Source organism: Humulus lupulus, chromosome 2, assembly GCF_963169125.1.
Source record: "Humulus lupulus chromosome 2, drHumLupu1.1, whole genome shotgun sequence".
Taxonomy (NCBI): Eukaryota; Viridiplantae; Streptophyta; class Magnoliopsida; order Rosales; family Cannabaceae; genus Humulus; species Humulus lupulus.
In genome coordinates this window covers 77802218-77815072 of record NC_084794.1, presented here as the reverse complement: position 1 = coordinate 77815072, position 12855 = coordinate 77802218, and the positions used below count along the sequence as shown (strand labels likewise).

The 12855-nt window shown below is 34.2% G+C and overlaps 1 protein-coding gene across 1 annotated transcript; it reads left to right on the top strand.

The window, feature by feature from the left end:
• Nucleotides 1-1493, top strand: LOC133814431 (uncharacterized). The gene is made up of 3 exons (XM_062247391.1): nucleotides 1-654; nucleotides 874-961; nucleotides 1024-1493. Exons 1-3 carry the CDS (start codon nucleotides 1-3, stop codon nucleotides 1491-1493), a joined length of 1212 nt encoding a protein of 403 aa, XP_062103375.1.
• Nucleotides 1494-12855: the final 11362 nt, after the last annotated feature.

The window sequence follows — 12855 nt, the reverse complement described above, 5'->3', positions numbered from 1 at the left end:
ATGAATGGAGTTCCATTTGAGTTTGGAGAGGATTGTTTACAAGCATTCAAGGTGCTCAAGGAGAAACTTACTTCAGCGCCTATAGTCATTGCACCTAATTGGGAGTTTCCTTTTGAGCCGATATGTGATGCGAGTGACTATGTAGTTGGAGTAGTTTTGGGGCAGCGAGTCGACAAGGTATTTTGCACTATCGACTATGCTAGTAAAACCCTGAATGATGCTCAGCTGAATTATGCCACGACAGAGAATGAGCTTTTGGCCATAGTTTTTTCTTGTGATAAATTCAAACCGTATCTAATTGGGAATAAGGTAATTGTATATACTGACTACTCTGCCATTAAATACCGTATGACCAAGAAGGATGCAAAGCCAAGGCTTATTAGATGGGTTCTCTTGCTACAAGAGTTTGACTTGGAAATTAGAAACAAGAAGGGCACGGAAAACCTTGTGGCGGATCATGTGTCTAGGCTAGAAGTAGAAGAAAGTCAAAACATGAAAGAAGTCCAGATAAATGATGATTTCTCAGATGAACAGTTATTTTCCTTGAAGGAAAGTTTGACGGTCCCATGGTTTGCAGACTATGTGAACTTCTTAGCTGCAAATCTAACTCCTCCAGAGATGTCAAGGCAACAACTAAAGAAACTTTTCTCCAAGGTGAAGCACTATTATTGGGAAGAACCAATCCTCTAAAAGCACTGTGCAGATCAGTTAATTCGAAGGTGTGTGCCTGAAGAGGAGATGCATTCCATTTTGACTCACTGCCATACTCTTCAATGTGGGGGTCACTTTGGGGGTGCTAGAACAGCTACAAAGGTTCTTCGGTGAAGGTTCTTTTGGCCAACTTTGTTCAAGGATGCCCATAATTTTGTTTAGGCATATGATAGATTCCAAAGGACTGGGAACATCTTAAGAAGAAACAAAATGCCTTTGACTGGAATTCTTGAAGTGGAACTGTTTGATGGTGGGGGATTGACTTCATGGGACCATTTCCATTGTTTTACAACAATCTATAAATATTGCTAGATGTGGACTATGTTTCAAAATGGGTGGAAGCAGCTGCAACACATGCAAATGAAGGTAAAACGGTCCTCAACTTTCTTCAAAAATATATTTTTACTCGGTTTGGAACTCCTCGAGCTATCATCAGCGATGAAGGGGGTCACTTTTCTAACAAGAAATTTGAGGCTTTACTGGAGAGGTATGGGTTGCGACACATAACTGCTTTGCCTTACCATCCTCAAAGTAATGGTCAAGCAGAGATTTCAAACCGAGAGGTGAAAAGTATTTTGGAGAAAACTGTGCAGCGATCAAGGAAAGATTGGTCTAAGAAACTCGATGATGCATTATGGGCATATAGGACAGCTTTCAAGACACATATTGGCATGTCGCCATATAGGTTGGTTTTGGGGAAGGCATGTCACCTTCCGGTGGAACTTGAGCATCGAGCTTTTTGGGCTATGAAGACACTGAATATGGACATAGCAGCAGCATGAGAAAAGAGATTGCTGCAATTAAATGAGATGGAAGAGTTCAAAAATGAGGCATATGAGAACACCAAAATTTACAAGGAATGGACAAAGGTTTGGCATGACAAAATCCTTGTCAGGAAAGAATTTCAACCGAGTCCAGCAGGTATTATTATTTAATTCAAGGTTGAAGTTGTTTCCAGGCAAGTTGAAATTGAGGTGGTCCAGCCTTACACTATTGTTAAGATGTTTCCATATGGCACAGTTAAAGTAACTAGTGAGAAGACCATTAATTTTAAGGTGAATGGGCAAAGATTGAAGCTCTACTTGGGTGGTCATTTTGATCAGGCCAAGTCTGTCATCCTCTTGACGCCACAATGAAGAGGAGTTCAGCGTCCGACTAAATGACGTTAACGACAGCGCCATTGGGCCATTAGGAGGCATCCCAAGTTGAATGTACACTTTGAATTTTGTTTTTGTCTTGGAACAATTATAATTTTTTTTTTCTTATTCGTTGAATTTTAGTAATTCTGTGTAAATATTGGAAAAAGAGAACCGTGAAAAACGTGAAAAAAAAATTGAAAATTGAAAATTTATGGCTTTCAATTACAGCCGCGGCTCAACCTGTTGGGCCGTGGCGATTAGGGGTATTAGCGCCGAGGTGAGGCCCCATGACAGATTGGGAAAAAATTCAAATTTTGGCTACGCGCTGTGGCCCCCTGGAGCTGATGAAAATCAAAAAAATATATATAAATATATTAGCACCGCGGCGCTGACGCGGGCCTCCACTTAAAACCTAAAAAAAAATTCCTATTCTTCCAAACCCTCAAAACACCCCCATCCGCCTTTCTTCCTCTTCTCCAACTTTCCTCCGCCCCATTCACCATAAAACCTCCATAGCCACTCATAAACTCCTCTCCTCTTCCATTATTCTTCATATATTTCATATACATCACCCCTAAACCATTTTATTTGCCATCATTATTCATCTTCTCCACTAATCAACATATTTTTCCTCATTTTTAACCAAAACCCGAAATTGCTTTCACCCTTCTCAAATTTCGTCAATTTCTTCAAGCTTTGAACAACAATGGTGGATTATCAATGGGTCTTTCACTAATGTAAGTATTTCCTATTCTCATTTTTGCAAAGTTAGTGAGATTCCTTGGGATTTTGAAGAAATTAAGTGTTAATTGGGAATTATTGTGGATTAAGTGGTGTATTTTGGATATTATTGATATTGTGAAAAATTGGATTGGTGAATTGTGGTTTGTGGTGAATTTTTCTGATTTTGGGAAGTGCTAAAAATAAGGGGAGGTGATGCCCAAAATTTTAGTGGTCCTAAAAGTGTGTATTTTGGGTGAATTTAGAGAATGGGTCCTAAGCGAGGTACTGTCAACGCTTCGGGTGCTTCATCATCTCGCCCTCCTCGTGTTTCCACAAGGGCAGATTATGATACCACTAGGTTTGTGAGCCAAGAGTCTCAAGAAAGGTTTGTGGTGTTGTTGGGAAAGCCTATACTTGAAGAAAGGGGTATGGAATTTGGTCCAGAACCTCTGGAAAACCAGCCACTGTATGAGCGCATTCGAGCTGAGATTGCACGAAGACATTGGGACCAGTTTGTTGACTGTAATGGCAAGGCTAATCACACTATGACTTATGAATTTCTTACTAATTGGCTAGAAAGAGAGAACAATGTTGTCACTGTGAGGGGCAAGAAAATACTAGTGACTCTTGCACCATTTAATCAGTTGTATGATGTGCCTGACTTTCCCATGGAAGAAGAAGAGCTTCGGGTTTTTGGGGACGAAAATCTAGATTATGTTGAGATTGTTGAGACCTTGGGTTTTTCTAGAGCCCGATTTCATTTGAAGGATAGTGAACCCTATTGTATGTATCGGTGTGAGCTTAACCAAGTGGCTCGAGCATGGTGTTATTTTGTGAGTGCTCGATTGATTCCCGACAATCATCTTTTTGATATCCCGACTGATCGTCTCAAGGTGACATATGCTATTTTAAAAGGGTATAATCTGAACATTGGGAGGTATATACGAGAGAGTATCAATCATATCATTCAGGGTACCACTACTGACGGGTTGGGACATGGGAACTTCATTACTGATTTATGTGTTACATATGGTGCGCCACAGTACTTGACTAATATGAAAGTGCCCCCGCAAAAGCCAGTCGGGTTGGCCATGGTGAATCGCCTCATCCCTCCGCATCCATATGGAGCCCCACAAGTTCCGAGAGGAAGAAACTGATGCCATCAGAGGTCCGATGAAGGTGAGGAAGAGCCCACAGCTTTAGGTGGTCCCATTGATCCTGCTATGCAGTACTCTCATGATCAGCTGAATTACCTAATTCAGCAAAACATGCATATGCAAACTTACATGGGGCAACAGAGTGCTTATGATGAGAACCATGTTCAGCAATTGAATACATTGGTATCTCGGTGGTCTTTGGATGAAGAGGATGAGAATTATTTTGCACTACCACTGCGTTTCACTCCATATGATCAACCATCGCCACCCGACCCCTTTTAAAGGGGTTGTCAGGTAAGTTTCCTTCTCTTGGGTTCTAATGTTCGCATTGGGGACAATGTGAAATAAAGTTTGGGGGAGGGGCTTACTTTCTGTTTTCGTTTAGTTTAGTTGTCTTTAGTTGTTGTGCGTGTCAAAAGTTAAGCCAATGATATGAATAATTGTTGTTTGTTGTCACTTGTAAAATGAAGATTGTGAATAATCGTGCGCTTGATTTGATTACTCGTTGGATTAATTTTGATGCCTTTTGTAAAGTTTAGTATATGTTGCAAATGTGAATAATTGGATTATGTTATACATGTTTTACTTGGGTTTGAGGTATGAATTGATGAATAGGATAGAACTTGCATTGCTTGCATTTTGAGACAAAATCATTGATGACATGTGTTTTGGAATATGATTTAGGCAATCTTTTGGAACGTTTGGGCCTTTCAAGCTTACATTTATCATTATTATCCCTAGTTTGCCTATTTGTGCCTTAACTTGTTTGATTGATTGTTTAACCACTTCATTAAGCCAAAAATGTACCCATTATTATTTTTCCTTGTCCTGTGAATTATGCCATAAGCTTAGAAATAAGTTTAGGGGAGCGAATTGTAATTGGGTAAAAAAAAAGTGTTTGTATGAGTGGATGAACAATGTAATTTCTCGATTGAGACAAGGGTAAAATGTAAAAGTACTTGCAACATCACTAAATTTTGATATTTTTCTTAAAAAAGTGATGAATAATTAAATAAAGTGATGTTGGAGCATTGATTATGAGTTCTCAATCGTTGGAAAGTGGGTGAATTAGGGGATGGTTATTGAATGCAATATGGGTTGTTTGATTAGTTTTTGATGTGCTTATGGTATAATGAAGCTTAAATGTCTTTTTATCTACCTTTACCTAAGCCAAAATGTTATGAACCTTTAAAGTCCTTTTGATTCCATAACGTGTGCTGTTGACATTAGTGGAGAAAGGTAAGTGTGCAAGTTTATTGAATATTGGTTAGTGGATTGTTGGAATGAGTGGGGCATTATGGTGTGATCTAATTTTTCATTTGTTATTTGCAAGGTATAATCTAATTTCCAATTGAGGCATTCAGGTTAATTGTTGGAGTGATTGAATTGAAATTCTGGTTGTTCAACAGTTGAAGTTTTGTGAGTGATGACGGAATGCTTTGAGTAAGATTGGAGGCTTAACTTGTCATGTCTGTTTGTTTTAGTTTAATATGTCATCTCTTTACTCGAGGATGAGTAAGAAGCAAGTTTGGGGGAGTTTGTTAGGATATTTTTAGCCTATTTTCTAAGTGTCTTGATTCATGTTTTATTGTTGTATTTGCAAGTTTTTGGGAGCAGATTTACGCTTGTTTTTCTTGATTTCAGGTTTAAGCACAAGAATGGTTCAAATGGAATGGAATGTGGAGAACAAGTGCTAAACCGGGCTTAAAAGTGTTCAATGCAGGATATCCAATTAGGGCCGCGGTGCTAGAATTTGTGTCGTGGTGCTGGTGTCCATTACAGCCGCAGCGAGGGTCAAATATCAAAATTATAGTCGAATTCCCAGAATCAATTAGCGCCGCAGTGCAACTTTTTGGGTCGCAGGGCTTGGGTGTATTTGAGCCGCGGCGAGCCCACTTTCCAGGAAGTTGAGAAATCCCAATTTTTGAGTGGCGCCGCGGCGCTGTCTTCTGTATGATTCATGAATTTTCCACTTATCGAAGGACATTTTTGGAATTGGGGCGAAAAAATTAAGAGGTCATCGTTTTTAATTAGAAAATTCGCAATTTTTAGAGGGGAGACCTTTTTAGAACTTAGAAAACAACAAAGAGAGAATTGGAGATCAAGCTTTGGAGCAATTGTGACAAGCCCGAATCTAGTTTCTTCTTTACTCTTTTTATTTTATGATTTTATTATGTCTTTTATGGATTTGATTATGAACATTTTAATAGCTAAACTCCAATTTAGGGTTTTTAATGGAGATTGTCTGAAGCTTTCTATGGATTAATGCAATTTCAATATTTTTCTTCTATTGATGTGTGATTTATTCATATTTGTGCTTATTACATGTATTTGATTGGCCATCCTATGCATGATTTATGATTTCAATATAAAATCTGAAAAGTGAGTGTTGAGAATGCTCTAATTGAATAAACATAGGTTTCGACATAAAACGATAGTATTTGTGTGGCTTGTGTAGCTTTAGGATTATTGCTTAATACTGATTATGTGTGTGTTATGCCTCAGATGTGTAGGATAGTGCCATATAATTTAGAATCTATATGTCTTAATCAGAATATAGGTTAATTTTTTATCTGCTATCACATTAGGTAGAAGAAGAAGAATTGGCTTGCATTATTGAAATAGGAAGTGGAAGCAATTGAAATTAATTTTCCTATATTTCATTTCTTGATTGAATCTTGATTATTGTTTCGTTATTTATTTATTGCTTAGATTATTTAGTTTAAACAATCCATTTTTTGATAGCCAAATAGAAACAAAAAATCAATTAATTGGTACTTAGCTACAGTCTTTGTGGGAACAATCTTACTTACATGAGTTATTACTTGTAAAGACGATACACATACTTGCGAGTTGAATTTTTCACAACAAAACAAGTGAAAACTTGGCTGATCCTTTCACTAAGAAACTAACGAGAGATTTAGTGGCTACATCCTCTTGAGGGATGAGACTTAAACTCCCTAAAGAGATTCACAATTGATGGTAACCTATCTTAACACTAGTTAATTAACTAGTGTTAGGTTCAATAGGTAACAACAAGTCAATCAAGTGAATATTAGTTGTACTCAAAACAGTCTCATATGAGATGTTGAGTACTTGTGAGTTACCAAATTGAGGGTTAAACCGAGATGTTTTTTTAATAGAATTCAGTCTTGTGAAGATAAGTATTTTTGGTAACAAAATATTGTAAGAGTTCTACCTATATGGACCTAGGAGTGGTGCTGCCTCTCATGAGAATTGAGAGTATTCTCAAGAACATCCAAGAATGGAAAATGGACATGGCCATTAACGGTGCAAAGCGAGACATATAGGTCTTAAGTGAAGATGGCAAAGGTGTGTGTGTTATCACTGATTTGTTATCATGGAAAGATGGTTCAATGCCTAGTGCAACCAGATTTTAAACAAATTTTGTGATAATTACACTATAGTAAAGTTCAAGTTGAAGAACACTTTACTTTATGCACCAATGAAATGATTTCTATAAGAGAGAGTTATTATTTAATCAAGTGGGGGATATGTTATATTTTAAAATATAATGTTGATTGATTAAATACGTGTTACAATAGATAACTATTTAATCTAATGGGGGAATGTTATATTATTTTATAATATAATGTTTTAGATTAAATAAATGTGACAAAGAGTGTCACATGTTGTAACATACAAATGAGAGTTATAACATTTGGATAATGCAAATGTGTAACATATTTGAGAGTTACAATTTCAGTAACAAATTTGTAACCCCCAAATATTGCCTATTATTATGTAGATTTGTTGTTATACAATTTTGATTTGAATTTCTCAAATCCATAAGAGATATGGCTGATAGATATATGATTTTAACTCTCATAATATGTATGGAAGTTACAAAATCAAGCGGGAATGAATTTGGAACGTTTTGGAAAAGTTTAGAAAATTGGTAGCTAAAAACAAGTGGTGGCCGCGGCCTGGGGGACAGAAGCTAGTGGCCGCGGCCAGGCTTATCCCAGGTCGCGACCAGAGAGGCTAACAATATTTTCCAAATTTCGGTTGTATCCAATTTTGAACGTTTCCAACAACCAAGTAACTCTCAAATCTCTATTTTAATTCCATAAAACATCAAATTAAACATTGGTAACAACCATGGAGGTTTGTGGAATTTGAAATTCAAATGGTGTCTCTAAACTTTATAAACAAGAGCCTATTGCTCACTTGTAAGACACAATTTTTCTATCCACTAAAACACGTAGCTAGAAAACACCTAGAGGCTTGATAATTCCACATAACTATTTCCAAGTTGTGAGAGTTCCCTTAGTGCTTGAGTTAGGAGGGAATAAGCTTTTGGACAAAGGTTTCAAATCTTGTTCAAGTTGGTGATCCTTAATGCTCTTCACTTTGGTGGTGTGTGTGAGAGTGTTCTTTTTTTTTGTTCTTGTTTTTCTTTTCTAGTATTGCTTTTTCATCTTACTATTCTTTTCTATCTACTTGCATTTCTTGTTTAGAGTTGTAATCTTTTATTTCTTTTGTTTCAAAAAAATTATTACTTTATTTGTAACTTTTTGTTTAAAGTTGTATTTTTTTATTCTCTTCTTCTACTTCTTCTCTTATTCTATTTGTAATTTTTAGTCATAGAGTTATAATTTTATTTAATTCATCTTTGTTTATTTGTACTATTTTGCTTAGAGTTGTAAAGGATTTTTACCCTTTCCAATTGATACAATTTACATATTTCTAACAATTTATTCAATAAAAGAAGGCAAATTTTTTAGTCCCTCACGGGACTTAGTCCAACAAGTGGGACCCAAATAATTTGCCAAGTGTCAAGCTTTGAAAAATTTTGGTGTTTTTATTTTTTAAACTTTATACTTGATTAACCGGCTATGTAAACCGGATCTAAGAACTTGTGCTGGTATGACTGTGAAAAGTAAGGACAATAAAGTAATTTGTAGTCCAAAAAGTGTATAGTCGAGGGCAATAAGGTAAAATATGTATTGTGTTTAAACTTATTTACGATATTGGGTAAGTAATTTTTTGATGCGACTAAGTAATTTTTAATGAAATGGTCAGTAATAACATTGCATCGGAAAGTAAAAAACCTTGAAGTAATTTTTATTTGTTTTTTTGCGTATAAGTAACATTTGTATGCTAGTAAGTAATATTTAATTGAGTGGTGAGTAATAATGTTATAACTCAAAGTAAAAAAGCCTAAGTAAATATGGTTTTATTATTATAATAATAATAATAATAAAAAACCAACAATGACTAGAATCCAATGAGCACACCTCATGAGCCTTAGTTGTCTCGTGATCATCATAGAGAGCTTTATTGGCTGCATTACTCATGTTGACAACATTGCACTCGTAATATATTTTCGACCAAATGAGAATCAGATAAATGGTACTCATGTTAACAACATAAGAAATTTACTTTGTTCAAACAAGTATGAGCTAAATCGAGTGGATGAGACTAACACTCTTTAGTAAGCACAATTCGATATCAGTACAAAGTTATATAATCTTAATAAGAACTTTGTTTTTATTTTTCAACCTCTCATCAACATAATACAAGAACCCAGTACAACCTTTGTCAATGTTGAATACAAGATGATATCTAAGTTACATATTCTCTCTTTAAAGCTATTAATATAATCTATTGACCAACTTGAGTCTAAAGATCGTTTTCAACCACTAAAACTGTCAAATACTCAAACTGCAGTTAAAACTGCTTTCTGTTGTGACAGTTCAACTGTGATTAAGTCCAGTTTGAGAAAGTTTGGGAGCAAAGAGTAAGTTAAGATATTTTAACCTTACATGATATTATGATGAGAATTTTAGTACAATAAGTTGATGTAGAGGAATGCAAACTGCATCTAATTTGCATAATTTGTACATCAAAATTGTTCATTAGTGGACACTTTGGGAAGAGCCAAAAGACAATTTCACAATGTACATAATTTCAAGTCTAGTTAGTTAAACAATATAAAACTCGATGAGAGTAATGATAAAAATGAAAGGAAAAAAATGATCAATAAAAAATGAAACTTAACATGACAGAGTATGTGATTATATATTTATGAAACTGCTAATTATTACAGGGGAAACACATCTATACATTGTATAGACACAATAAAAAATATGAGATTATGAATTAGAGAAGTACAAACCTCATCAACATTTGATCTATTGGAATGCGCTCATGATCAAATCTTAATCCTACCTTCTATATTGTTGTACACAAATAACAATATAAAAAGAACTTATCCTTTTTCTATTTGAAATTGATTAATCAACTAAGAGGCAAAGCTGCAGATAACTGATATGACATAAAACAAACAAATAATGCACTGTGAGTTTCACTAATATATATATATATATATTTTCTATTAAAGCAGCAGACCGAAATCAATCTGCAAACTTTTATCATCAATCTAAGATATATGCAATCAAATCTCTTGGAATTTTTTTTATTTCCTAACAACAAAATATAATTACTTGCACATGCTCTCTCGAAGTCACAACCACAAAAAGTTGAAAACATTGAAATAAATGGCCTGAAATTAGTTACAGCAAAACTCCCCATGATCTATACTTGCAATGCAAAAGAAATAAATAAATAAATAAAAGAAGGCCTAAAAGAGTGATTGAAGCACCTCAAGCCTACAATATCACTTATAAAGATTACAAAGCTCATAAATAATAGGAATATTAAATAAATGAACATTTCATTTAGCTAATATTTTAAAGAGAGAGGTTTAACCTTTTTTGGCACCATTGTTTCATCACCTCTATTCTCAGCATTCATGTGATTCCTCTTATGTTTCATCTTTATTGTATCAAATATATAAATTGGATTAACACCAAGAACCTAAAAAAAAGAAAGAATAATAATAGAAAGATATCCTAATTATGTGTGTGTTCATACATATATATACATAAAACTATTTGTCAATCAATATAAACAATTCATAAATTATCACATGAAGATGACATGCAACAAAATAATATTAGCATGAAGCAATACCTAAAACTTAAAAACCAACCTCATGAAAATAGCAACATAATAGCAGTAAGCTGGTGTTACTTTTATTAAGCTTAAATTTCCTATAGATTTGCTTCCATAAAAATGACACATAAGTTTGGTTGAGTAAATTTAAAATAATCAGATTCTTTAAACCTCTCCAAGTTCTCAGGTACTTCACCAAAGCTAAGAGGACAGAAACCAAAGTCATTGAATATCTATAATCAACAAAAATTTAGTTAGAGAACTGGGGTTTATTTAAACACATATAAATCAAAATTAAAACACTAAATTTTTTTGACAAAGATTTAATAAAACTAGAACTAGACAAACACACGTACCTCACAAATCTAGCGGAGACAACCATGGACGATAGCGACTCACAATCTGAAGAGGAACACAACGACAAGATGGGTTGAGAACTAGAGTTCAACAAATTTAAGCTAATTGCATAAGTTGGATATAACTAAATGACTAAATTTGAAACGATAAATACCTTACTAAAGCCTTCACTGAAGCAAACAAAAGAGAAAAAAAATCTTTATAAGCTTTCTCCATAATTCTGAACACATGTTTTTTTTTCGTTCTAAAAACTTCACTAACAACAATCTTTCGATCCTATTACCTAAATAAATAGTCTTCAAATTTTCACTCATCAATACCCAATACAAAAACAAGAGAGTGTCATCTAAAATTCAGCAATGAAAACTGTTGGGGTTTTATGCCCTAATTAAAACCCAAATTCTTTGTAATCTCATTTTATTATCAATAAAAGAATAGAAATCATTTTTTGACTTGGTCAATCACTTTGCTCACATGTTTTATTTTCATGATTATTTATTTAATATAAACTTCTATTAAATCCCGAGCATATAGCTAATCTTATTTATAGTGACGTAATCACAGTGGAATATAAATATGATTATATGTTCAAAAATAAGTTAGTCCTAAGATTAGTCAGTGCACCGGATTTACACTGACTTGCCAATCTACGATATGATCTACTTACACATTACAGTGTTATGTTCTTTCCAGAACATTAGCAAAGTAGATAAGATCGGATGTATTTGTTACATCGGACAGGACCGATATTGATAGTTGATAAGATAAGTAAACATACCGTTATTATCTATTCTAGTCATATCACATAATTGACCATAGGTCAATTCAATCTCAATTCTGAGTGGTTAGTATTCAAACTGATTGTATTATTTGAGTTCTTTGACTTGTTCGTTACCAGCTTACCCTACGGACTAGCCCATACTTACATCTTGGGAACTCGGTAGTATAATTGAGTGGGAGTGTTAATCATAGATATGAACATCTATAGCTTCTGATGAAGAATTGAAACGATGGTTTCCTTTTAGTTTGGTTCAAGGTGTTAAATGATAGAGATCTCATTTCAGTAATTAAATTAGTTTACTGAAATATCATTTACAAGGAACTAAGTGTTTTAAGGATAAAATACAATGAGGGGTAAAACGGTATTTTAGTCCTATCTCATTGTAGACCGTCTATAGAGGATTGAGTGACAATTATGGTTGTAACAATGGATAATTAATAGCGTATCTATATTTGTTATAGAGCGTTCTATGAATTCAAGAGTGCAATTCCAAGTCTATAGTGGAGTCACGAGGAATTAATAAGTTAGTAAATTTATTTGTTAGATTTATGATAACTTATTGGAGCTTGATTTCATAGGCCCATGGTCCCCATTGTACCTTGGATAAAATCATCTAGATAGTCTCAATTAATTGATTTAATCATCAATTAGAATTATCAAAGTTGACCAGGTCAATTTTGGATAGTTTCACAAAGTTGTGTAATTTTGAGAAGAAAAGAGAAATTATGGCAGATTTATTAATTAAGATAAATTGGTATCTAAATTAATAAATAAATTTAAATCAAGGTTCAAATTATAAATAATTAATTTGATAAAGGATTTAAATAATTATTTAATTAATTAAATCAATAGAAAATAATACAGGCCTTGATTTTAAGTCCAATGGGCTTATAATCAAATGGGAAATTTCACGGGCCTATAGCCCATGATAATTTCGACCTAGGGTTTCCAAATGACTGTTATTTTATTGATTTTTTAATTAAATTAAATGGCCTAATTGAGTCTA

Excerpts from the sequence above, each read along its gene's own strand:
- LOC133814431 (XM_062247391.1), top strand. The coding sequence starts at position 1 with ATGAATGGAGTTCCATTTGAGTTTGGAGAGGATTGTTTACAAGCATTC. Across the intron at positions 655-873 it reads TAAAGAAACTTTTCTCCAAG|GCATATGATAGATTCCAAAG; the intron begins GTGAAGCACTAT and ends AATTTTGTTTAG. Across the intron at positions 962-1,023 it reads TGAAGTGGAACTGTTTGATG|ATGTGGACTATGTTTCAAAA; the intron begins GTGGGGGATTGA and ends AAATATTGCTAG.